Here is a 27,692-nt window from a genome sequence, read left to right as displayed (position 1 = left end):
TAACTCCTCCTCCTCCTCTTTGAATAGCTCCCAGTATGTAGTTTTTGGTTACAAATAAAGAATAAGCAGTAATAAAAACTCCTGTGGAATTTTCAGCATTCTAGTAAAACTAAAATCAGACATACAATGTAACTTGGAAGTATCAAATAAACAATTTATTGATAAATTATTAGAAATTAGATTTTAACTGGCAAATGTTGATAAATATCCATTTCACCAACACACACAAAATGATGAGAAAATATTTCTATAGATAACTGAAATGTACAGATAGGCAAAGTAAGAAAAATGTTGCTTGAGAATTTAAGTTAAGAATATTTACTTTTTATATTTTGACACATGATATTGATGATTTGTTTTAACAGCTTAACTTTTAAAATCTCAATGTCTCCTGCCATTAAATAATTATTGTCTGACCTCTGATTGTCTGCCCCCCCCCATAATTTCCAAAAACCTGAAAATATAAAAAAAAAAAGCTTAAAAATAAACATTGATATTTCTGTCAAAATTAATTTTAAAAAAATCAAATTCTTCACAGCCTACTTATCATTTACACTGAAGTTAGCTACGCAAAACAGGAAGGACCTTAAATGCTTAGGACTTTAGGATGGGAGTTTTCAAAAGCACTGAGTGGTGGCCTGACTCTTCTCACATTGAAGTGAATTGGAATTGACTTCAGTGGGAGCAGAATTTAGGTCAACACAGAGCGCTTTTTGAAACCCCCACCATTAATACCAAGAAAAATGCACCATGCGTGGCAGTTAAGCTTGCAAAAAACGTTGCAAAGAAACATTCACACTTCTCTAGTCACTGTCATTACTACAGACCTATGTTTCTCCCCAAAACCATATTTGTGATGTGTGACATTTACCCCTGTAAAAATGGCCCACACACAGGGCCGGCTCCAGCATTTTTGCCGCCCTAAGTGGCGAGAAAAAAAAAAAAAAAAAGGCGCGATCGGCGGCACTTCCGCCGCCACTTCATTCTTCGGCGGCAGGTCCTTCCCTCCGAGATGGACTGAGGGACTTGCCGCCGAAGAGCCGGACGTGCTGCCCCTTTCCGTTGGCCGCCCCAAGCACCTGCTTGCTGCACTGGTGCCTGGAGCCAGCCCTGCCCACACAGTAGGGCTCAAGTAGAATTTTAGTAGTCCAAAGGCCTTGTGGAATAGCTCTATAAAAGGACAATTTATACCCTATAGCAATTGCAAGGAAAATTGCCAGTCCCTATTAACCACTTGAATGCTGCAAATTTAGTACGCCCAATAAGAATGCACCTGCCGTACTGCTGAATGCAGCAGGTTCATTCTAAAGTTCCACTGTTTTCAATGGAGGAAAGCAGCACAGTGGGTGTGGCAGACTGGAAACAAAATGGGTTAGCGTTTCTTTAACATGGAATCCTTCTCCGCGCCAACTCACACACAACAGAAGCCTTCTAGCTGTAGCAGGGAAGAATGTCTGGCTACTACCCCTAGAGAGAGTTTTTGGCCAGTGGAGCCACACAAGTTATTGTTACACTTCTTGGGTGGCCAACAGTCTGTACCTCAGAGCACATATTCAAAAGAGCTAAGTATGTTGGGTGCTGAGCTCTTTTGAGCTCTCTTTCATATCCCATGTGTGGATGCTGAGTACCTGAAAAATCTGGCCCTCTAAATGCACCAGTAAGTCTACTATTGGTCACCCATTTGTCACTTATTATATTATGCATTCTGGAAAGGTGCACTCCAAAATAGCTGTGACAACTCACCTATGAATACTTGGTTTGTGAAACAGCTATTGCATGTCAACAAAGACAAAAGGAGGTCATTGCAAGTTTCAAAAGCTTTCATGAAGCATCATGATCACAGCACAATTAAAAACATTTTAAGCAATCAGAGATGAAATGTTTGCTGTGTAACATAGTGACTCACCTGGGATCAGAATAGTAATAGCAGTCTGCACAGCTTTTCGAATTATGCTGTCCAAGGCAAACATCCAGTGTGGCTTGATGTGGTGATTTCGTAAAACTTTATTGACCTGATGACCGAGAATGCAGTTCAGAAATCATTTTATCCCCAAAGCTGCACACAGCTGATATGATATTAAGCTCAGCTACACTGCATTAAAAACAGTGTTTTCTTTAAGTAACTTCATGGTGTCATTAGACAAGAAAATATAATAGCAGTGTTTCCAACTTTTGCAATATTGTTGCAAGTCTTGTGTCATTTGTATTTTTCATAAAGTCTTAGCTCCTAGCGTCAAGTGGTTGCATGAGAATCTTAGCCTTCATTTTAAAAAAGGTAAGATTTTAGCCCTCAGGGTTGTGGAGAAAAGCTTAAAAATGCGAGCCCTGAATGCTTCAGCACCACAGGGCAAATAAAAATAACCCTTTAAAAAAAAAAAAAAAATCTCATGACTTTTAAGCCAATCTCGTGATTGGGGGAGGGGGGGGAGAAGAGTGCTGACTCATGATTTTTGATTGCTTCGGTTGGGAAGACTGTAATACAGTTGTCTATTTTAAAATAAAGATGGGTGCAACCTCTTCAAAAAACAGTGTGAGGCTCTTCCCACTTGAATAAGAAAAGGAGCAATTTAATACTAGTTTACTTAAATGGAATTTTGCTAATTCTTTTATTGCTTCTAGTCTGGTTTGGGAAGGAAAGAGGATGTGGGTTTTCTCTGAAATTTAAAAATATCTGTAACAAGTTAAAAATTATTTTAGATTCCTTTCCATTGCCCCTTTCCTCCTATTTTTTGGCCCAGTATAACCCTGCTGATTTAGAGGTGGTGGCTAATGAAATTATAGCCTCTTCCATACCTACTGGCATGGTACTGTCCTATCTGTGTATTCCTGCAGTGTTGCCTTCAAAACTTCATTCTCAACTACACTCTTAGTTCTCTGTAACTTATCAACAGGGCCGGCTCCAGGGTTTTGGCCGCCCCAAGCAGCCCAAAATGATCGAGATCTGCGGCAGCAATTCGGAGGAAGGTCCTTCGCTCCGAGCCAGAGTGAGGGACCTTCCGCCGAATTGCCGCCGAATAGCTGGACGTGCCGCCCCTCTCCGGAGCGGCCGCCCCAAGCACCTGCTTGCCAGGCTAGTGCCTGGAGCCGTCCCTGCTTATCAAAATATATTTTTCTGAGGCTGTTCCTTTCAAACTCTCAAAGGGCTGGAAGTGAGCCGAGAAAGGAAACAGCCAGGGTATGATGGGGTGGTGGATTATTCAAAAAACTTTACAAGGACACCTAGGCAAAGTTGACAGCAACAGCAGCCACTAGGTTTCACAAGTTGGCTCTCGAACTAGGCCACCAGGGCTATACAGGAAAAGCTGACAGGTGAAACCAACAGCAGTAGGATATATAAGGGAGCAGGACTCAAAACTTTTCAGCAAGACAAATTAAATTACATTTAGAAGTTCATTCTAATAAAGATCCATAAATGCCTCATAGAAAAATTTCCTCTGTGGGGACTAATAGGATATTTTCTATGTCTTTTCCTCGGGTTTTATTTTGAAAGCACTTCATGAAAACAGGATCAGCTTATTTCTCTCTTCTGAAGATTGTCATAATCTTCTTGTAGGAAATAACAGTGATGTCACAAAGATGATGATGTTTTTGGGTGATGGATGGAAGTTCAAATGAAGATGTGTTCTATTATTGCCCAAAGACAACTGTAAAATCTATTCTCATTTCTTTATTACAATGGCCACTAGATGGCAGTATGTCATGTTGTAAGAGAATTGCTAGCAAGCTGAATGTATATCATAAGAAGAATGCTATGCTGCTGAATAAGCCCAACCACAGGGTTCAGAAACCAGTCAGGCAAGGTGTTGAGCACCTCCTGAGAGGTGTATTGACGTTATGAAAATTGAGGCTGCTCAACACCTGCCTGGAAGTATTCAGCACCTTGCAGGATTGAGCCTTTAATGAGCACAAAGTTCAAGCTGTTTTCCGCACCGAAGAGGCATAATGTGACTTTGTCAAGGAACAAACATCCACAGTAGTATGACTAAGCACTTTAGAATACAAAACAAAACTTTTTTTCGCCAGTGCCTTGATCAGGATATCCTGACTATCAGCCCTTATTACCCATGCGTCCTGAGAATAAAGGAGATAATTTACCCCATTTTTAGCAATATCCTGATATTAGAGAAGAGTGTGATATCTCAATTTAAGCTGTTTTTCTGTGATAGAGGTCTGAGGCTACACAGCTCCCACTGACTTCAATGCTTTATCTAGGTCCCCTACAACATTGGGACCTGGATTCAAAAAGTTCCTGTTTTAACTATTTCCTGTTCCCAGGAAATGGAAGAGGCCTGTCCTAAAATAAGCACTGTATTTGGAAGAGAAGAAAGTGACAGAAGAGAGGCCTGTGTCGGGGATGCTGAAATACTGTCATTGGGAGGTTTGCCTTGTAACCCAAAGATATATAATGGGACAAAAAACTCCTACCGAAAGAGTCACTGTATGGAAACAAACGCTGACACTTACCATACAGACATTAAGTGCCACCCATTCTGATATCTCTAGAATGGTTCCTGTTCTCACACACGTGTGTCCTGTTTTCTGTAATGTCAGTTTTCAGGATACTAAAATTGCAGAACTCTTTCTGATTGGGATCGCATAGCCAGCCAGATTCTTCTCCCAAAACATCCCAATTGCTTTAAATAGTGATTCTCGGCCATTTGCCTTCACCAATAAAGTGATACAAAGCTGCTTCTATCCGAACTTCTACCTCAATCTCTGAGAGTTGCAGTGGAGGATGTGTATCTACTGCTTTGTTACTCTCCACCGGGAAAGAGAAATTCCCAATAAACCCCTGCTTCCTCACTGGGACTCTTCTTCGTAGGATCCAGGACTATTTTGTTTAAAGCCTTCTGTTTACATTCTTTGTATGGCCTCTTCAGCAGGCCAGTTCATGATCTTTTACCCAATGACAGATTTTACAGAACTTCCTCAGGTCAGTGGGCTTTCAATCCAAGATTTGGGTAATCTGGTAAATTTACTATGGGACTGAGTACAAGGTGGAAAAGAGGACTGTATGAACAAGGTGGTGTTCAAATTGGAAATAAGATAATGTACATGCATCTGGAGTTACCACAACCAATGCCATGACAATTGTGAGGTAGCTGTTCTGCTGTACCCATTATTGTGCACATTAATGGAGTTCAAGTATTCTGAATTGTGCTATTTCATGCTTGTGACATCATTAGGCATTTTATACAAAGGGAATGAGTCAGCGGTGTACTGCAATTTATCAAACATTCAGAGATTTTTTTCATTCCATTCATATGATCATGGCTTAGATTTAAAGGGGCAAAGGGCCTCCTGCTTTGTATTGGATTGAATATCTGATATGGAAGGTTTGACTTTGTTGTGCATTATTAATGCTGCAGCCCGGGTTTGATCCATGATGTATTGCAAGACTAAACAGAACAGAGGGCAGGAGGAGGACATTCAAGGTGAAAAACTCCATGAGGGAGGCAGGAAACCTTCCTACAATTGCTTTATTTTCTATGCTGGCCTTCTGGGGAAGTGGTATATAATTCTGTGCTCACTTACGCCATGTACAAGACCAGGCAACCTTTTCAAATAGTCTCTCTACTTTTGGAGAGCCCTAGATTTAAAATGTTCCTGGGGGCATCACCTTGAGTGCCCTTCTTTTGTCTTTATGTCATTTTAACCTCATGGATCCAGCCAGGGCACAAAGTCAAATTCTCCCAATATCAGTTATTCAGCCCTGAACGAAACAAGATAACTTTTGCCCCTTTAAAACAAGTGTTAACAGAGAATTTGTAATAACATTTAAAGCAGGCTCTGGGAGAGCAATACTGCTTTTTAATAAGATGGCTATTTAAAGGGACTCCATTTCTGTGTCCTATTTATCATTGTGGGGATTGCCAGTATTACATTAGCTACTGGCATATAAAAAAAATAGCCATTTCATCATAGTTTGGGGTAAAGGTTTACAACTCAGATTTGGCCAAATTTTGCTACTGGATCTCTTGCATCAGGACACGAATACAACGGCAATATTATAAACTAGGTATGGTTTAGTTTGTTGGGATTTTTTAAATGCATTAATTTCTTAGCTCAGTCAAGTCCAAGAGATCTGTATACATGCAGCACAATTTTGTATTTATTTACCCAAAAACCCCCAACCATTACATTTTTTGAGGCTTTCCTACTTGAGGAATATGGTGTAATATTTTCAGAAGCATGCTGGACCCTCCTGCTGTTTATCTGTGAAGACGCATAGATCTGGGGGGCGGGAGATAGTGATTGCGGTCAGGACATACTTGCTGCCCAAAGGATCGCATGGAAGCCAAGCCAAAAGCTGACCGTGGGCGGAAGGTTCCAATTGTTATTATTAGAACTGGAGCCCTCAAGTGTTCTCATTTGGGTAACTCTGGGCTGAGGTCAATGAATTTTCATCAGCTTATGCCAGTCTTTAATTTGGCCTTTTAACTGAGACTTCATACAGCAAAACTTCTGAAAGTGTCTACTTACAGCATCTTGAAAACCAAATAGCACCAACTGGACTTGACTAATACCGTGACTGTCAAAGTCTAATTCCAGTTTCAGTTTCGAAAGAGTGGTCGCAATGATTTTGCGATCAGTTGACCTTACAAATTCTCTGAGGCTGGCAACGAGAGTTGCGATGTGCTCCCATTTTAGTTTGGGTTCTTCAGCTCCCTGTTAGAGGAACAAAAAGGAACAAATTCAGCCTAAAGCACATATCTTAAATTTTATATCCAATGGTTTTAACCAATATGAGTTGATGCACGATAAATAACCTTTGCCCCCTCTATATTCCAGAAAATTTACCTCTAAAACAGACGTTCCTTTAATTACCAAAAAGTATATGCTGCACATTGCCACTCATTTATTTTGTGCAAGTAATATATTTCAGCAAGATGTATGGAGAAATGCATATCTCACTATTATTAAAACTTTTAGGTCCAGAGAGTGAAATTTATCCTCTGCTGAGGGCCACTACAAGGTGAAGTCCTAATTTAGGCCTTAAAGTAGGGCTTAAGTGGTTCTTCCTTAATGCAGAGGGCTTTGTAAGGGGTGAATTTCATCCTGAGTGCTTAACTCCAAGCAGAAGGTTCACCCCAATATGGAATTTTCACACTATAGCTACACTTACATATGGCCTGAATTTTTCACAGACTACTATCAACATACTGTGAATGCACTCAATGATCCGTCTCATTCACATATGTGCTCACATTTCTGAAATCTCTACTTTATGTTAAAGCTTCTGTCAGCTAAGAATATACCAAAATGCTTGAAAGGTAATTTTTGGAGAATACTACAGAAAGCAATAGGTATGGGGTCAGAGGGTTTTTTTTTTTTTTTATAACTTTCAGTTATGCCAGCTGAAATTAAATCTGAATTACAATTGTGGGGAAAAAATATGAAAATATCACAAGTCATTAAAATAAACTCAAGGGGAAAAATTTTAGTTACTCACATAATATTACAGAGAGTTATTTTGATTAATGTCAGATAAATATTTGCAGAGATACCTAACACTGATTTCTGAAGCAGAAGAGCACGTTGCTTTTTGCTTCCTGCTATTTTTTCCATTCTTCTGTCATGATTATGTCAAGCCTCAGGAATTTCTCTGTATATAAAATAATTCAGTTTCGTCCTCTTCCATTTATTTACATTGTTCCATTGACACATGCACTGATAGTTATATCTGTTATAGCAGCACTTCAACAAATAGAGGTTTTGGGACACATCTGTTTTACTTCCTCCAGTTTTTAACCCTTCTCTACCACTATTTCAATGACTGATTCTACAAGAACTAGATAACCTCATTCTATTGTTATGGCAACAGTTTCTATCCACAGCAATAGTGCTAGGTACCTTTAGAAAGGTTTACCAAACAAATCAGACTTTTAAATTTGAACCATAATTTCTTGATCAGACCTTTTTTTAAAACCTAAATACCATGGACCATATTTTACATACAAAGCATGATTTAGAGCTAAGATACTCAGCCTTGAGAATGAAATGCAGTTACAGACTGCAAAAACAATGACAAAAATCACATCATCTGACTACAGTGTTGCAACATTCGCAGTGTGATGAAGAATTGTTGATTATTTTACATCCTCCTGTACTGATGTCAGAATGAATCATCCAGAGTAGTGTCAGGAGGTAATGCGTTATTATTGTGTGGCTTTCTGCAGCTCCACCTGACACTCTCTTCTCTCTCCCTCCACCTCCACTCCTAACTGCTGTGAGGGATGGGGCTGGCTGTTCTTTCAATTGCTCCTTTTCATAGCAGCTGGAAAGGACAGGGATGTGTCTAGTCTATTTTACTTGCTATAGTCTGACATGAGACCAACTTGGGCAAAGGAACCAGCCAGATGCATGAATTCCAAAAGAGACACATGTAACTCTAGAGCCACAGGTTGAATATCCCTGGCTTACACTTTTGGAGTTGATTAGACTGATCATTACATATATTAAGTCATCATCCTTTATTAGTTCTGTTAGAAAAAAATGTTGGCAAAAATGAAATTTCATTAAAATGTTCATATATTTTCTTCTATTGTTCAACTAGTTGATATCTGTCCGCACAGAGGCAGTAGTTATGAATAAGGTAAAATACAAATGTACGGCAACACAAATATAATTTTGGTGCATATTTTTATCGTCAATACAATTGCACTCTCTCAAGTCCTACATTATATCAGCCACCTATAGATTGTCAACTTTGTGCCTGACACCTGGTTTAATATATATATTTACACATATGCATGTACACGCTTACCGGAAACCTGCAAAATTACATGCTATTTTTGTCTGCCTGCAAGTTATTTTACCTGAGCTAAGGCTTCCATTAAGTTCCTCACCACCTTCTCTTGGTCCTCTGTTAATATTCTGTGGAGAGTGGCTCTCCGTTCACTGTCCTTTTTTAGCATGAAGAACCCAGAATCTTTCTCTTCAGGTGAAGGAGGAGCACTATGATCCTCAAAATTCTCATCTGGGATGCTGAAAGTTTACATGATGAAAATTAACATTTAAAAAAAACAAAAAAACTACATTCCTAATTCGTGAAGCAACATGAAGACAACATAGCTCTTACCTCAGAAAAAGGGACTGGATTCCTTTTGCATCTTTTTCTCCACACGATTTGGCTCTTGATTTGAAAGAGAATGGATCAATTTTTAAGTCTGTGTCAGGTGAAACAGAGCCATATTCACTGCTACTGCTTGTATCTTCTACCAGAACAGGAACAGGCAAAGATATGCTCCGAAGGTATTCTACTCATGAAGGAACAATCAGAAAATTAGTGTTTCAAAACTATCACAAATGGTCTAAGCTACAATGGCTATACCTTAATTCTGAAAAGAAAGTTATTCTTTTAAGATGAGGCAGAAAAGGTAAACTCCAACCTCCCACCTCAGTTATTATATATATATATATATAAAAATAAAATAAAAGCATTTTAAGATGTTACTTGAAAAGAGCTCTCAGCTACTGGAAGGAGTCATAACGTATTTTAGATGAACAGTTCTTAGAGACCTGGGACCATCTCAACTTACTGGGCATTTTGGACTTTACAAAGTTAAGATATAATAAACTCCAGAGCTACAGTGCTTATGTATACATTCATTCCAGAGCACCTCTAAGCATTCTCTCAGAGTATTATATCGCAGCACAGAGGGTCTGCCCAAAACCCTTGCAACAATTTAAGCCTTACATTAGGGGCACAATCCTTCTCTCTTTGAAGTCAATGGCAAAAGTCCCATTGACTTCAATGGGAACAATTTCAAGCTTAAGTGGTGCTAGGCCAGGGGTGGGCAAACTACAACCTGCCGGCCAGATCCGGCGCCTCAGGGCTTTGGATCCAGCCTGCAGGATTGCCCCCTGTGGGGCCGCGGGCCCTGCACTGCTCTCTAGAAGCGGCTGGCACCACGCCCCTGTGGCCCCCGGGTGGGGCGGGGGGGGGGCAGAGGGCTCCGTGCGTTGCTCTTGCCTCCAGGCACCGCCCCCCGCAGCTCCCATTGGCCGGGAACAGGGAAACGTGGCCAATGGGAGCTTCGGGGGAGGTACCTTGAGGCACAGCAAGGACAGCGCACGTGGAGCCCTCCGCCCCCCCACCCCCAGGGGCCTGGAGCGGCGCGGGGCCGGGGACAGGGCAGGCAGGCAGGGAGCCTGCCCTGGCCCTGGTACGCACTGCTGCCACCCCGGAGCCCGAACCCCTCCCTGCACCCCGCCCCCAACTTCCTGCCCTGAGCCCCCTGCCTGCACCTTGCACCCCAACTCCCTGCCCTGAGCTCCCTCACACACCTCCTGCACCCCAACCCCCTGCTGAGCCCCATGCTGCACCCTGCACCCGTGCACGCCAACCCCCTGCCCTGAGCCTCCTACTGTACCCCGAACCCCTCCCGCACCCTGCCCCCAACTCCCTGCCCTAAGCCCCCTGCCTGCACCTCACACCCCTCCTGCACCCCAGCCCTCTGCCGCACCCCACACCCTCCTGCACCCCAACCCCCTTCCCTGAGCCCCCTCATACACCTGCACCCCTCCTGCACCCCTGCCCTGAGCCCCTTCCTGCACACCGCACCCCCTCCCACACCCCAACCCCCTGCCCCGGCCCTGCATACAATTTCCCCACCTAGATGTGGCCCTTGGCCCAAAAAATTTGCCCGCCCCTGTGCTAGGCCCTTCACACAAGCCCGCTATACTAAGCTAAATTTCACCCTAGGTGAATTTGGAAGATAACCCGGGGTTGGTTTTTTTGGACAAAAAAGTGTGACACATGCAAGTTAACTCTGGGTTAGCTTCTTCTATAAACAGCACACTTGCTGTTGCGGCAAGAAGGTTCTGAATTCTCATTCAAACTTAGGGTGACCAGACAGCAAGTGTGAAAAATCGGGATCGGGGGAAATGGGTGCCTATATCAGACAAAGCCCCAAATATCGGGACTGTCCCTATAAAATCGGGACATCTGGTCACCCTATTCAAATTCTTATATGGCATCTCAGAGTTTAGGTAATTGAAAAAATGATTAAAAATGGAGACAAAGACTACTATTCCAAGCAAAAGTCCCTTTGACACCTTGCTGTTTCAGGTGCCATGCACCATTTCGACTGGAACTGTTACTATAAACAACAAAGCCCATGATAGGCAAGATATTAGCCACCTGCCCTGTCAAACCGTAACCTAACCTGATTATATACAGCAGCGGTTCTCAACCCTGGGGGTCCGCGAGACCTTTCAAGTGGGCTGCGGGGCTGAAGCCAGGAGGCGTGGGGCTGAAGCCCCGATCCACAGAGCCCTGCAGTCTCGGGGCCAGCTCCACACTTCCCCCCACCTCCTCTCCCCACCACCTGGCCAGGTCGGAGGTGGGAAGCAGGAGCCGGACAATGTGGGGCAGCTGCTGCTCTGGCTGGTGCCATGGAGCAGGCAGCAGCAGCATTTCCTCCTCTCCTACTGGTGACCCACGTTGAAACTGCTTCTCAGCTCCCAGCCCCCTTCGCTCATGCAGCCGGTAAGAGCTGCTGGGCAGGGAGACCTGGCTCCGTGGCTGGCAGAGCCCTCAGGGAATAGGGACCGCAGGGGAGTCCTCCCAGCACACAGCCCCTAATACCCTTCTCCCTACACCCTCAGCTACGCTCTCCCTGCACCCTGAGCTACCCCCTGCCCGCACAGAGCCCTAGCTACCCCCTCCCTGCACCCTAACCTGTTTTCAAACTTTTTGAGCGAAGCCCCACACCTTTGAGTTATAATTTTTGGTTGATTGCCCCACCCCCCCCAACCCAGACAGGCTGGGTGGCCTGCTGAGATAAGTCAAGGAGTGGAAGTAGCGCTCCCTCCCTGGACCCTGCCTGCGGAGATGGCTGGAGCCCCACTGGACCCTTTCCCCCCCTGCCCTAAAAATAGAAGTCAAACTATGCTTATGCCCCAGGCCCTGGCCCTGAGACACACACCCCTCGGCCCCCGCTGGGCCCTGGAGTTTTTATAGCATGTCGAGGGGGGCCTCAGAGAGAAAAAGGTTGAGAACCCCTGATATACAGTACTTTAAACCTATGTGATCAGGTTATGGCTTCCTAAGAATGATAGACTGTTTGGTTTGATAATTGTGTCCAATTATCTCATCTGTGCAGTTTTTAGGTGTGGTAATTTACCGCAGAGTGAGTAAATGATTTTCGTTCTATCAACATAGTTACACGTTTTGAGGAAAAAATTTAGAATATTAAAACTCACCATTTGAGTTAGCTGAAAGAGCTGTGGGAGGAAAAGCAAACAAAAATATTCATCATATGGTAAATTTAACTGAGCAAATATAGTGTAGGTAATAAATTCTTTCCTCTCAGTTGTACTGTGCATGCTAACAATATCTAGACTGTCATTTATCTAATCAGTCTCTGATTTCAATTGAAAAGAGAAATTGGAATTTAATCTATTTTTATTTGTTTTTTTTCTCCAAACAAGTTAACATGGTGATCTAACATTTCTTCTTTATTTTAGGTATCTTGATAAAAATGTTTTCTTAAATGCAGCAGGCATTTTTTCCACATTTAAATAAACACATCACTTATGCTGTCAAAGAAACCACTTGTGCTCCACAATTTAAAACAAAAACCAAAGCCAGTGGTATAATCTGTGTAATAACTTTGTATATAGTAACTAAAGTAAGAAGATTCTTCTATTCAGTTTAAGTTTAAAGTAAATTTCAAACCTCTTAATATTTCTAGCAATGGTAACCCTTAGAAAAAATGAATCTCAGTTTGTTTTAATGCCTGTCATAGAAATCAAAGCTTTCAACGAATTTTGCAGTCTTTTATATTAAACTATTTTTGCTTTGTAATCAACAAATGTTGCTTATTAATCGGTTGTACAAGTATGTTTTAAATTAGAACATTTCTAAGGACTTTCCAAAACTATATAAAATACTTTATCTGGAACATTTCAATACAAGTGGTGATAAAATTATGCTCTTATAGAATCATAGGATTGGAAGGGACCTTGAGAGGTCTTCTAGTCCAGTCCCCTGTTATAGATCTGTTCTGCTTCCATAGGTCATAAATAGAGGTTTACTGCTGAATATTCATCAAGACAGAGGATACATTGCTTTAGTCTCAGAAGTTATGACCTATGGTTATAGGAAACAGTCTCTTTAATGAGGTAAAACTCTACCAGATACATCTCAGTGATACAATTACCTGAGAGTTTTGTTTGGGATTTTCTCTTCTTGCTTGAAATCTTTAAAAACTCATCTACAAGTAGTTCATTAGCAAAAGTTCGCTTGTCAGGGTCTGGTTCAAAGCAACGCAGTATGAAGGCTTTGGCCTCTGCTGACATGGATTCAGGAATCTCTGGGTGTATTTTAAACATTCCCACCTGAGAGAGATGAAAGAGTAAACGAAGAGAAACCAGAAGTCTTTTCTCATAAATGTTGCTATCTGCTTTTGATACAGACTAAATCAATGAAACAAAATCACCATTAATGACCTGCATTTTACTAGAATATCTGAAAAATTCTCTTGCTCCCAAAGAGGGTCTCACAGAAAGAGGATGCACTGCTCACTGGCTCACCATGTTAAAATGGAATAGACATAAAAAAAAATGTAACAGATTTGTGAACAGCCTTTTGTTGCTCCATTTCGGTCTTCTTCAAAACAATACAGCACTCCCCCTCAATTGAATCACATCAGATAACACATTTGTTCTAATATGCTCATTAAAGAGGCATTTTCTTTATCTTATCCTTGCTGTTCTCCCAATCTCTGTCTTTTAATACAGTCATAAGATTTCCTTTGTTTACAAAAAACAATGGACCTGAACAGAACGGTCTGAGAAAGAGGTCTTACCTTAAACATAGCTGCCTGTGGCTCTCCCAGTTCATAAAATGGAGGCTTCCCTGTGGCCATTTCAATGATGGTGCACCCCAAAGACCAGATGTCGGCAGCTTTTCCATAGCCTCGTGGCCCTTTGTCTATTATTTCTGGTGCCATATACTGAAGGGTACCTGATTAAAAACACACCTTTTTAAATTTAAAACTCAGATGATGAGGGAGACAGCTAAGAAGGACAGGGGAACAATGCGGATGGGCAGGGAGGAATGTTAGTCACTTAAAAAAATTATCCTCATAGATTTCAAAAGAATACTTTTAGTTAAGGCCAAAAGTGAATGATGTTTGCTACTGATCTGATCTGAAGTCCCCCAAAGTCAATGCTGAAACTCAATGGACTTCAGTGGGCTTTGGATCAGGTCCTATTTTCACATAGTCACATTATATGCCAACAGAAAAAATTAGGAGGGCAATTTTGAATTGGATTCAGAGATGGAAAGGAACTGATTAGTGAGGTGATAGGATTCTACTTCTTGGAGTGAAAGAGCCATTTAACCATAGCATTCTGCACTCTCAAATTCAGAGAGCAAGAATTTAGCAAACACTGAGAGAGGGAATTGAAATACACACATTGAAAAGTGATTATTAATTTTATATATATATATATATATATATATATATATATATATATAAATAAAATACCCACAGTTCAATAAGTTTGAATTAGGTTTTCAAGCAGGAGGAAGATCAAATTAAGGACAAATTCTTGAGGTGGAGTTAGGCAGATTAAGCAAACAAAGGAAAAGTTACTTTTGGATCAGTGAGGCAGCAAGATTAAAAACTGTGTGCACAAGAATGATAACCAGGAACCTGGGGAAAAGAGGCCTATCTTGCCTAGGAGGATTTGAATCTCTCAAGTAATGTCAGCAATGGCATTCCTCTCTACCAGCACATACAATTCAACTCACTAAGATAAAGTTTATAATTTAAGATTAAGCAAGTAAAACAAGCCCATTCCTCCAGCTACTATATACATTGATTTGAAGTCCATGGAAGTTCTGCATGTGAAGCCGCTGCAGGATCTGACCCTGCATTCATAACTATTCTTCTTTTGCTTTCAAATTGGAAGACACTGTAAACTAGAAACATACCAGTGAAAGTTTCAGTACACGGATTGATCCCCGCAAGTCTCTTTGATGTGCCAAAGTCTGAAATCTTTAGAACTCCACTGTATGTGTTGATAAGCACGTTATCACCCTGAAGGACAGAACATTTAGACCAATTATTTTTCTCTAGTGACTGTTAATGTAAGACAACTTGCAGCACACATTTTCAAAGCGCATTCTTTTATACACAATAATTACTCTAAAGGGATATTTAAGGCAGGGGGGAAGGGGAGAGAATCATTGTTGCTGCCTTCTACAGTTCCATTTTAAGGTGCTCCCTCTCTAAAATGAAACATCAGGACTTGTGTATCCTGCCCCATCTACAGAATTTCCGTAAAGAATACTGATAGAGGAAAGAAACACCAAAGATTCACAAGATTCTTCCAACTTTTTCAGAAAAATGATTTCCCATTGTCAGGACTGCATGAAGAATCTCATTGTGGAAGTTCCTTCTTTCCTCCCAACCCTCTATAACTCTTTCCCAACTTTCCACAGAGTATTTTTTATTTGACTTTTCCCTGTTAAATGAACCCATGACTGTGATTCATAGCACCTTCTCACCTTTATGTCTCGATGCACTATCTGATTATCATGGAGGTATTTTAATCCTTCAAGAATCTGCTTGGTGTAAAAACCAATTGTCTGCTCGTTATCTTTTAGTGGTCCCCATTTTGAACGCAGAAGAGCAGAAAGGCTGCCTATAAATTTTTTTGGGGCGGGAAAAAACAGAGTAAACTTAGCTCAGAGATTGTTCTTTCTGGCCTTAGCTTGTGTCAAGTAATAAATGTAACCACACTACCAGGAACAGAATACACCTTTACTAAAATGTAGACATCCTCCATAACACCGAACATTCTTACATTTATCTATAATCAAACTTTTTAAAAAATCTGTATTTCTTTTCATTCATGATGATCATTGGCTAAACAGTACTCAGTGTTGTTGCTTTTAAATAATGCCAAACAAACTCAAAACCAGCACTGAACTCTCAGGAAAAAAATCAAGCCTCAACCCCTGACACAGCACAGTTGGTGAACTTTCCCCACCAAAACTCTGTCCCACCTCTGCCCTGATAAAAAATCGTCCCATAAAACTCTACACCCTTCAAATACCTGGGCAAAAGGACAGGCCTTGAAGTATGCACTTCCAGGTCAACATTCCCAGACCAAGAGTGTGGAAACTTGTTCCATAACTACAGGCCCCTCATGTAGAATGCTTTACAATCAGTCTCCCCCTTCTTTGTTAAACCAGGAGGAATCCAATTTGAACAGCTCCGCCAACCATAGCTGGAGCAATATGGCCTAGGGAGAGATGTGGTCTTTCAAGTAAGCAGGTCCCACGCCATTTAGTATAGTGCTAATCAAAGTCACATTTCTTTGCCTACAGAGAAGCAAACTGAAAGGAAACATGAAGGAAGTGTGTAATGGGATGGCTACCCCGCTCCTGCCGGGAAGGGCTTAAAACAGCCCTGGCAGAGGGCTGCAGCTGGAAAAGCTACTGGGCTGATTGGGGAAGTAGCCACAGCTGGGCCGCGCCCCAATCAGGCCTCGGCTGTCCCTATATAAGAGGCTGGGAGCCAGGAACCCAGGAGTCTCTCTCTGCATTCAGGGAGAGAAGGGCCTGGCTACAGGGAGCTAGACATAGGGTACCTGTAGTGGAGCAGGGCTGGGGAAAGGCTGAGGAGCTCCAGCCTGGATAGCCCCAGGCTGCGGCCTGGTAGGAGGCCAAGGGGTACTGGGGGTTGCAGAGGGCAGCCCAAAGGTAGGCCAAGGTAGCAGGTCCAAACCCAACCTTGCCAGTGATGAGTGGCCTATACTGCAGCCTGCCCCAGGGAGCGGGGGCTAGTTGGTGACTAGCAGTGGCTTTATCCTGAGGCGAGGTAGGGATAGTGGGTGGGGGTTCCCTGGTGAGGGGAGACCCTAGTACTGAGGGATGTACTGCCAGGGGGCAGCACCCCAGATATAAGGGCACCTGGGTCCGGGAGGGACATGGGGGCCAGAGGACAGGCGGATCACCGGCCTGCAGGGGGCGCTCCAGGACGCTGGATGAGCTGATTCCCCAGACGACCAGCAGGAGGCGCTGCAGGGGTGAGGCCGCTCCTCTACAAAGTGTGTCTAAGTATGTGTGGAGAGATTTTGTAGAAAAGGTTAATTCAAGGGATAGATTTTGTATTTAGTTCTAGCTGCTAGTTTCATGTAGGAGTGAGTTCCATAGTCCAGGTTGGGCTTCCATGAAGATTCTATCTCCTCCATCCATTTACCACCTTTTCCCAACAGTGGAACGTAACTGCTAATGGAGGTCATGGTCATAGAAGGAGAGGTGCTCTCTCAGATAGCTACGGCCAATACTATGCAGAATTTATATTAAAATAGAGACCTTGACCTAGACTTTGTATTCATTCAGGAGCCTGTGAAAAAAACAGAGCACTGGGGTGGTTTGTTCACAGTGATCTGTACTGCTCAGCAGACAAGTTTCTACAATCTCTACTAGGTGAAGCTTTTGAAAGATGTAAGGAATCATTCCTAGATATGAGTTGCAATTAACTGAGCCTACAGGTCATGAATATGTGGATTACTACAGCCAGGTCTGTGCTTAATAGGATGGGGTGCAGTCTTGTAGCTAGCCACAGATAGAAATGTGTATTTTTTGCAGACGTGGCAATTAGGGCCTCCACATACACTGAGAATTAAGAGATCCTTGACTTTAAAAAAAAATCAGCAATGCCTTCAATCAAAGATGATAGAAGGAAAGGTCTTCCAACCACTTCCTTTTTCCTATCAGCATCACTTTTGTCTTGCCTATATTCAGTTTCAGGCAGCTGCTCTTCATCTAGATTCTTCATCCCCCCTGGGCATTTGAAAAAGCTCTGAGTTGGTGGTGGCCACATCTCATACGACGGTGGTGTACAACTGGGTATTGTCTGCACATTGCTGACACTTCAGACAACAAACCTGCTCCCCACATGGTTTTATACAGATGACTGAGATGGTAGCATGACTGATCTGTGGGATTTCTCAAGTGATGAATAGAAAGAATAATTGCCCATCACAACCTGCTGGGTGAGGCCTAGCAGGAAGGACTCTAAATACACTAGGTAATTTCAGTGCATCCCTGCAGCCTCTTTGGCAATCAACTATACTGAATGCTTCGAAGAAGTCTATGAGGATGACTGTGGATTGTTTCCCCAGTCTATATACTGGAGGAACTCATCTGTCACAGCAACAAGTGCTGTCTCCATACCATGCCCTACTCTGAAGCCTGATCAAGTTGGATCCAGGCACCTTGGCAACAATTGCCCAACTATGCTGGAAGAAGCACAGGCAACACTGGATATGGTTTAATTAGGCCGCAACTTTATTCTTAAATGTCTGGGAGTACCCGGCAGATAAAAGTGTACAGTGCAGGTAATTCCATAATCATTTCAATATATACCCAGGGACTTCCGTCAGCCCTCTTACCCATCCTGGTCCCCAGCCAACCCTGCTCCTTGAACAAGGGTTGAGGGGAGCCTACAAGGGAGGAGGGAGTTGGCTCCCTAACATACCAGTCATAGGAGCCATGAATCTCCTTTTCCTCTCCTTTAAAGAATACCACCTTTAAATCCTTTACCAATCCATTTTATCTGATCACTGTATCCCTTCACTATGAGGTACCTGCACTGGACATGTAACATAAGGAGGCGCCAGCAATTAGCTCGGCTGCCTCCCCACCATACCTAGCAGGGTTCCCAGACCCATCCTAACACCCCCTTTAAAATCGGCCAAAAACATATTAGCTCCCAAGTCTGAGAGGTGGGCCCCATAGATCCTGGCTTTTCCTGCACTGACATGGACCTATATAATCCCTCCTCTCTGCCAGTCACCAGTGGGGGATGGGTCAGAGTCCTCACCCTGACCTGGTCTGCAGCTGCCTCAAAGTCACTCCCGGACTCTCTAGCCCATAAAGGGGCAGACATCTTTTTCCAACAAGCCAGACAACAGCCCGCACTGCTTAATGTGCAGTGAGGTCATTCTAGCCTTTCCTATTAGCTATACAAATCAACTCCCTAGTCTGTTCAAACCATCAACTTTACCAGATGCAGCCTTAGTGCAATTTCCATACAGAAGTGGCTTATAGCCATGGACATTTTTAAAATATCATTCACACAAATTTACTCTATTGTTACAGTATTCTAAAATTTTATATTTTAAAAATATTTTAAAAAAGCACTTACCCCCTGGCACCTGTTCCATGAATATCTTAATAAAACTATTCTCACTCAAGGAACCTAAGTACTGCACAATGTTCTTGTGCTTGAGATGCTTATGCAGGGCGATTTCTTCATGTAAAGGCTGGGAATACCTGGAAGTAAAGGAAATTTTCATTTAATAAAAAGCTGGATGTTGTATAACAATGTCCATCAAAGTACCTGAGGTCTTGTGAAACATGTACATTGGAATGTTTTACACAATGCTACAATACACATTACTAAGAACACTTATGATTGTATATACTGAAAAAATAAATTGGCACAATAAAGGCAGTCACCCAGAGTTTATGGAGAAAGAAAGTATGCTCCAAGCCAAGTCAGCCAGAATGAGCAGTTGGGCAAAAAGCTTTATGCCCAAATATATCAACTACTCCATCTGCAATAAAAATTCAAGCGTATGTTCTTAGATTGGTAGTCTAATTTAGATGAGAACCTTGCTAAGTAGGAGGCTTATTTGAAATGTCATCTCTGGACATTTATCACAGCCAGAGAACAGCATATTCTCTTCATGGAGAGGTGCTCACTAGAGCTGGTCGGGACATGTTCACCAAAATGTAATTTTGTCAAAGCCAAAATGTTTCACAGAGTGGTATCAGTTCTGATGATATTTTCATTGAGAAGATTTCTGAGGTCCAGGACTCACTGGTCACTTCTCATCCAAGGGAAACAGAAACCTGAACTGAAAATTTGAGCTTTTCCATCCAAAACCAGCTTGCGTGACAATTCCACTTCACAAAAATGTTCCAACCATTTTGTTTTCATTCCAATGCAGAACAAAAACAAATTTCAAAACCTTGAAAGTTGTTGTGAAACAGAATTATCCTCCTTCAGGCAGGGCTAGTGCTCCCTTTCCAATCCTATCAGATTGTCTGCCTGATTTTCTGTTTTCTCTGGAGGAGCCGAGAAAGTATATCAAGACTCCTGAGTGCCAGCTTCCATTAGACATTAAAATATATGTCCAGATTGTCAAAATAGCTCAGCAAGTCGGACACTGACCTCTTTTGAAATACTGAGGTTTTTTGCTAATCTGGAGTTTACTCAGGTGCCTCAATGGATGTTAAGGTTTTCTGAAAATCTGACCCCAAACTTTGGGTACTGAGCACTTAAAAATCTTCCCCCAAATGTGTTTTGTGGGCACTGAGAGTACTGAACTGGTATTTTCTCTGTTACAAAACCTAGCTTTATAGAGATGGATAGATTTTTCAAGATCAGAAGGATTTTTTAAAAATCATTGCTATCGGTAGGATTAATTTTGTTCCTATCAACCATGGCAATCTCCCTTTAAAATCGAGTGATTTTATTAAGTTTTTGAAAAATCAATTTTAGTTATAGCTTTTGGTAATTTTTTTTAACATAACCATGAGGTGTGTCTGAATGTTACTACTTATATCCATTCCTTCTGGTCACGTGGGAAAATGCTGTTTTTTAAAGAAGACAAATTTGCAATACATGGCTAATTTCTTGAGCACAACAGCACATCAGAACCCAGGGATGAATATAATTTTTAAGAGTCTAAATAATTCAACAATTTAATACAGTGGGCTCCATTAAAAAACTGACTTTTATTGCATGGCAGCATTTAGGCTTGTTCTGATCTTTACCACAATATTTGTGGAATTTCCCATCCCTTAGAGTAGGAAATATTGCAAACACCGTGATGAACGTAATTATTCTTGATGGTAAGTATCCAGTTTTTAAATGGCACCCATTGCATGTAATTTACAATTTAAATACAGAAGAAATTTCACAGCATAGACTGAATCTGAGTGAAAGAGGGTGTGTAATAATTGTATTCTTCAAACGGTTTATTCCAGCTTTTATGTAGGCTTCACTACAAATTATGTGTAAACAAAAACTGAAATGCAGCTCAGGTTCAACATCTTAAAGAACCCTACAAATAACTAATATCAAGGTGTTCTGTTGTGGTTAATTATAGTTGTTGGCATCATTCAGTATGCCAGGGTATACTTAAAAAGGTGGAGTTGATCAGGAAATGTTAGGAGTAGTCCAGCACAAATGAGATGCTGCATGTCAGCAACATCTTTATCCGGAATATAAAACACATATATATGACTAGTTCCAAAAAATGAAGAGTAAACAGCATAATGTATAACACCACCCCATGAGATAGGGAAGAACTATTATCTCCGTTTTACAGATGGGGTACTGAGGCACACAGAGGCTAAGCAATTTGTCAACAGTCACACAGGAAATCTGCAGTGGAATGGGGACTTGAACTCAGGTTGCCAAAGTCCTGAGCTAGTGAATATCCTTACCACTTGACCATCCTTCCTCTCCAACAGGGGAATCAATTGAGTTTGAGATTATAAGGAGGCTGGCAATACTGAAAAGTATAGATACAGAGGCAGGTTGCATGGCCTTGATGGAAAAGGCTTCAGAAAGTTTTCACAGATTTTAAACCCAGAAGGGACCATTAGATTATCTAGTCTGACCTCATGAATTTCACGCAGTTACCCCTCAAGTGAGCCCAATCACTTGTGTTTTGCTAAAGCATAGCCTCTAGAAAGGCATCCAGTCTTGCTGTAAAGGTATCAAGAGATGGAGAATCCACAACTTTCCCCCACTTGGTAGTTTGTTCCAATGGTTAATCACCCTCACTGTTATTTCTGTATTTCTAATTTTAATTTGTTTGACTTAAATTTCCAGACACTGCTTGTTGCTATGCCCTTCTCTGCTACATGAAAGAGCCCTTTAATACTTGTTTTTTTCTCCCTGCAAAGAGACTTGTATACCATCATGAAGTCACCTCTCAAGGTCTGAGAGGTGCAGTAAATGTGACACTATTATTAGTCCAAACCACGGCCCCTGAGATCAACAGGTGTTTTCCATGCTGAAGTGTAGTCAGGTCCTTCCATAGCATCCTCTTCCCCCTACCTGGGCCCTACAGAGCCCTCTAAGCACAGTCTAGAGTTCATGCGGTGGGGAGGTACTGGAGTCAGGATAAGAAGGAATACACATGGTCTCCCTTCAACCCCCCCAGATCTTACACAGGAGAGTTAATACATCCACAGTTCTTATTAACGTTCTTTCCATTTGCTCTCAGAAACTTCAATGGGCAGGTGACAGATTCCTGATAGCACAGCTCCAAAAGAGTGGTGAGGTAAGGTCAGAGCTGGTGCAGTGATGGGATAAGGGCAGAGCTGGTGCAGGTGGGGTAAGGGCTGTGGGTTAAGGGCAGAGCTGGTGCAGCAGGGTACAGGACCTCCATGTGTGTGGCCCTAGCCTCCCAGAGATCCCAAAAATCTGCCATGGAAGCCTAGTGGAGGAAACCTTCTGATCTTTTTGTGCAGCAGGAGACAACCTGGGTCATTGTTAGCCTCATATTAAACTAGGCCAATAATACGTAGTTCTGATTGGAGCTGCAAGCGGGGCCTTTCCTTCCCACAACTCTTATTCTGAGATGGCCATATTCCCAACTGCTATTACCACTCATTGTTTTTCACAGCTTTGGAGACTGTTTCTTACAGAGCTGGAAAATGTAGCAGGAAAACCAGAGAGATGGATAATTTATCAGCAGCTTTTCAGAAAAGGGCTTCATTAACCAGCAAAGTGGCCAGTCGTACTTCAGGACTGAAGTATATAAACACAGCATCATTTGGATTAGATGAAATTACTGTACCTGCTATCTCTTTCTGGGATTTCTTTAATGGCAATCCTAACTTGATTGCTCAGATCTCGTCCTGCATAAACTATGCCGTAAGTTCCTTTCCCCAAAACGACTCTCTCACCATTTTCATCATATTCGTAGTCATACTGCAAAACAAACAACGTGAAATGAAAGGATATGAACCAGGGTTTTTAACTGCATAACATAACCATGTAAATATTTCTTCTTATAATAAACATACTTCTATTGTTGGGTATCATAAAATAATAATAATAAAAAACTACAGACAGAGGGCACTGCACACCAAAATAAAAAATTGAGCTTACCTGTAATGGGAGGGTCTTCAAGATGTGTGGTCCCTATCTGTATTCCACACCTGGGTACGCATGCGCACCATGCACTTGAGACCAGAGACTTGTTGCAAGTAGTGGGTGTTGGGGTCTGCAACTGTGGAGTTACTTCCCTTGTGCTCTGATCTGAGGGTATAAGAGGCAGCAAGGACGAATGCCTTCCTCTTTTTACCATGAATCAGAGAGGATCTGAAGCAGAGGGGAAGGAGAGTAGGTAGTGTAATACAGAGAGGGACCATACATCTTGAAGAACCTCCAGTTACAGGTAAGTAGCCTCCATTTCTTCAAGTGCTGGTCCCTATGCACATTCCACCTGTGGGTGATTGACAAGTAGTATTTAAACAGGAGGAGGGTGCGAGGATGCAGTTTGTACAGATGCCTTAATACTGCTGTCCCAACAGCTACATCTACAGAAGAGGCCTGACTAAGGCTTAGTGCTTCATAAAGGTGTGGGTAGAGCTCCAGGTAGCAGCCTTACAAATGTCCAGTATACATACTTCTCAAAGAGATGCTGTTGAGGTTGCTTGTGCTCTGGTGGAATGGGCCCTCACTCCATCCAGGGGAGGTATGCTTTCCAACTTACAACAGAGAGTGCTAAAAACTATGTACACACACGCGCGCACTCACTCTTATATTTTTACAGGTTCTGGAAAAAGAAGAACATCACTTTGGATACAGAGGATACTGACTCAGACCATGCAGTGGTCAGAAGGAACTGGAGAGACATTGGTCTGCACAACCTCTTATATGCACTCAGTTCAGAGCATGAAGGAATCAACTTTGCAGGCACGGACCAACAGATATTACTTGCTACAAATGTCAAGCACATATGTACCCGCTTGTGGAATACACATGGGGACCAGCACTCAAAGAACAACTTCAGCTTCTGCATGGAACACAGACACTGCTGCCACATAAATTCATGTTGTACCAGTTGCTCTCCTGATCTAACCACATTTTCCAAGTACTGCGGAATCTCTATTTTAGACTCTCCAAATTTGCCCAAACTGTGCGTTAACAGAGGTCAGATGAGGTTGTGCTGACTAAAGTTCCACTCTTGCGGAGTTTAGATTAATAGATGCATAGATTTTTAAGGCCAGGTGGGACTATTAGATCATCTAGTCTGACCTCCTGCATAACAGAGGCCATATACTTTAACCAAATTACCCCTGTATTGAGCCCTATAACTTTGTTTGGCTAAAGTATATTTTCCAGAAAGGCATCCAGCCTTGATCTGAAGATATCAAGAGATGAAGAATCTACCACTTCCCTTGGTAGTTTGTTGCAATGATTTCCCACTCTCCCTGTTATTAAATTGTACCTTACCTCTAATTTGAATTTGTCTGGCTTTAACTTCCAGCCATTGGTTCCTGCTGTGCTATATATATCATATCATGTATATCATATGAGAAGAAATATGAAGAATATTTTGTTTCTAAACACTAGGGGAAAGATTTGAAAAAGCACTCAGTGTCAGCCTAATTAATCCCACTGCAGTCAATGGTAAAATTCCTCCTAAATTAAAAATCCTAACCTAGAGGCCTAAAGTTCTCAATAAATTGAAAAATATCAAGTATGACATGTTGTCCTTACCTCTACAGAATCTCCATCACATTCCCCTTCCTCTGTGTTTTTCCCTATATCTTCAGTGATACTATTCACCATATCAAAAAACCTGTAAAACACACCCGGGTAAAGACTAGATAGTTACATCAGAATGAATCCTAAAGTGAAAAAAATGATCAAACAGAAGCGTTAAGTGTAATGAATATTAAACCAGAACAGCTCAGTTACGGAGATTGTGTGGCGGGAGAGAAAAATCACTGCTCTTCTTGAAAGGGAAAGTTAATATCTAAAGCTTGCAGAGAGAGAGAGAGAGAGAGAGAGAGAGAGAGAGAGAGAGAGATACATGTGAAGTGTCCAGAAGATAACATTATACCTAACAGTCAGGGGTGACAGTCTCAACTCTTCCTGTAGCTTCTTTATGCCAGGAAAGGGACTGAAGCATTAAGCATCATGAAAAGGTTCTAAAAGCCCTGGACCCAGGAGGAGGAGAATTCTCCTGCTGAGGGAAGGTTGCTGCAGACTGTCTTTCGAGGACCCTTTGCATGCAAAGCTAGTGTACAGGGCGTGTCAGGGGCAGGTCTGTGAGGTGTCTGGAGCCATAATGTATAGTACTGCACAGATTATGGACAGTGCTGCTGTCCATAGGCCGCCAGACACTGTCTGCTGTAACTCAGGTAGCCCTCCAAAGCTGTCTAAATTACTCCTGGTCCACTCCAGCCCCTGGAGCAGCCCAGAATCGAGAGGATGGAAAGTTGCCTTAAAACCACCTTAACCTCCTTGCTCCTCGGCAATGAGCACAGTGCTGTCTGTGCCTCTCAGAAGTGCACAAACAATCCAACTCCATGTATTCTAAACACACATAAGAGTAGCAATAATGTAAAGAACTCATAATGTGCTTCTTTGTAATCAGAAATGAAACTATAGCTACAGGGAAAGCAACGGTAGACCCTGATCTTGCAAAGCACATAAGCACATGTATAAGTTTAAGCACAAGTGGCCCCATTGACTTCAGAAGGCCTACTCATATGCTTATGTACTTTGCTGGACTGGGGCTTGGCTAACTCATGAATTAAGCTTTAATAGTTACATCAGGAATAACAGATCCCACAGGACTGGACCATGGTATACAAATGTAAAGTTTGTTTGAAACATTAACTTAAGTGTGAGCCCAACCCTTCAAAGTACTGAGCACCTCCCGGGAGATGCTTAAGTGCCCATAATTTACGTTTAAGTAATGAGAGTTGAGGATGCTCAGCAGCTCACTGGCCCCATCCCAAAGTAAACAACACCAGTCTAGTACAGGACTGCATTCAGAAATCATCATCTAAGTTAAGATTGTTTTGCAAAATACTGACCAATACATACCTCTTGCAATGCAGTTCTGTGCAGAAATAGATTTGAAAGTCATCTGAGTTATGCAGTACATAAAGAAAACAGCATCGCTCTTCAAACTTTGAAATACTGAAAGAACAGACAAAGTAAATGCAGGTTATTGAACTGGTGGCCCCAAGCTTCAGGGCACTGTAGGAAAGTACTAGATTAAATCTTGCTATGTACCATTATAGATCATTTTCTTATGAAGTTATAGTCTAACATGCTCGTCCACCATCTGAAATGCTATCTCTGCTGCTTGGAGCCCTCCATTGCCCCCCACTATTGCATACATCCCTCAGGAGGGCATCAGAAGAGTGATGGGAGTAAGAACCTAATCCAAAATCCATTTATATCAATAGAAAAAATCCCATTGAGTTTAATGGTCTTTCGATGACGCTCTTAAACTCGTTCACCCTGAAGCCACCACTGCCGCTGTCCTGGTGGAACATCCTTCCAGTATCAGAGAGTCGAGAGGATTTAAACTCGCCTTCCCTTGAAGCTGCTGCTGCTACTCGTTACCATCCTTGCATCCATCCACATTCTCCTTGGGCTACATCAGTGGCAACAGAATTTTTAAAAACCTCCTCTCCTTGAACCTTTATTTTTGGAACACAGAAGTGGCTTTGCCTTTTATAACCAGCCACAGTTCAGCCCACCCTGGGCAAGATTCCTGTGGTGGTTACTGTAATTGACATTTCTGTGTTGTCCAACACAGTATTCCTTAAATAGCATCTTCCTGTGCAATAATGAGCATCCCTTTCCCACCCACCCCCATTACTTTATCACCTAATCTAGTTTTGTTTTTATTTTCTATCTCAGCAGAACAAAGAGAGGGCAGGAATAGAGGGGAGGGATAGCTCAGTGGTTTGAGCATTGGCCTGCTAAATCCAGGGTTGAGAGTTCAATCCTTGAGGGGGCCACTTAGGGATCTGGGGCAAAATTGGTACTTGGTCCTGCTAGTGAAGGCAGGGGGCTGGACTTGACCTTGCAAGGTCCCTTCCAGTTCTAGGAGATAGGATATCTCCATTTATTTATTTATTTTAGAAGGACTGGATGGATTCATACTACAGAGATTTCTAAAGTGGTAGGAGGGGGGCCTTTTGTCCAGTCATCCTCTCTCAATCCCAGTGAACTGAGCTCTTGTAAAGCTGTTTACTCATCTGAAAATATTTTCTCCTTCTCTGAGCTCCTTGAAAAGCATCCTACTTGAAGCAGTTCATTCTGCAATTTGTGCCCTTGACTCGCACTCTGACATTCAAGTGTAAACTTGATTCAGTGTCAGAGGGGTAGCCGTGTTAGTCTGAATCTGTAAAAAGCAACAGAGGGTCCTGTGGCACCTTTAAGACTAACAGAAGTATTGGAGCATAAGCTTTCGTGGGTGAATGAATTTTGTATAATTAATATATTAGAAAAGGAGGATGGATGAAGATTTTATGAGAAAAACTGGATAATAAAGATACAGGATTTGCGAGACCAAGGCACATGTAACAAGTCCCCTTATTGGCTCACTCTTAAAAGATATTGGGTGAAATCCTGCTTCCGCTTAAGTCAATGTGGGTT

General features: G+C 42.1%; 1 protein-coding gene across 1 annotated transcript in view; it reads right to left on the bottom strand.

Moving 5' to 3' along the window:
* MAP3K5 (mitogen-activated protein kinase kinase kinase 5) overlaps positions 1 to 27,692 on the bottom strand; it is a 153,032-nt gene that overhangs the window by 8,587 nt on the left and 116,753 nt on the right. Inside the window, exons 13-25 of the mRNA XM_026649798.2 lie at positions 26,124 to 26,219; positions 24,786 to 24,867; positions 22,855 to 22,988; positions 19,179 to 19,306; positions 15,527 to 15,663; positions 14,951 to 15,056; positions 13,818 to 13,975; positions 13,170 to 13,347; positions 12,211 to 12,231; positions 9,083 to 9,260; positions 8,820 to 8,988; positions 6,484 to 6,669; positions 1,907 to 2,012 (exon numbers count right to left, since the gene is read on the bottom strand). Coding sequence (XP_026505583.1) covers positions 1,907 to 2,012; positions 6,484 to 6,669; positions 8,820 to 8,988; positions 9,083 to 9,260; positions 12,211 to 12,231; positions 13,170 to 13,347; positions 13,818 to 13,975; positions 14,951 to 15,056; positions 15,527 to 15,663; positions 19,179 to 19,306; positions 22,855 to 22,988; positions 24,786 to 24,867; positions 26,124 to 26,219 — 1,679 coding nt within the window. The remainder of the gene's footprint in view (positions 1 to 1,906; positions 2,013 to 6,483; positions 6,670 to 8,819; positions 8,989 to 9,082; positions 9,261 to 12,210; positions 12,232 to 13,169; positions 13,348 to 13,817; positions 13,976 to 14,950; positions 15,057 to 15,526; positions 15,664 to 19,178; positions 19,307 to 22,854; positions 22,989 to 24,785; positions 24,868 to 26,123; positions 26,220 to 27,692) is intronic.

Source organism: Terrapene carolina, unplaced genomic scaffold (assembly GCF_002925995.2).
Source record: "Terrapene carolina triunguis isolate 2854851 unplaced genomic scaffold, T_m_triunguis-2.0 Scaffold85, whole genome shotgun sequence".
Classification (NCBI taxonomy): domain Eukaryota; kingdom Metazoa; phylum Chordata; order Testudines; family Emydidae; genus Terrapene; species Terrapene triunguis.
Note: the sequence above shows the minus strand (reverse complement) of the source record. Positions and strands in the feature narration are given on the sequence as shown.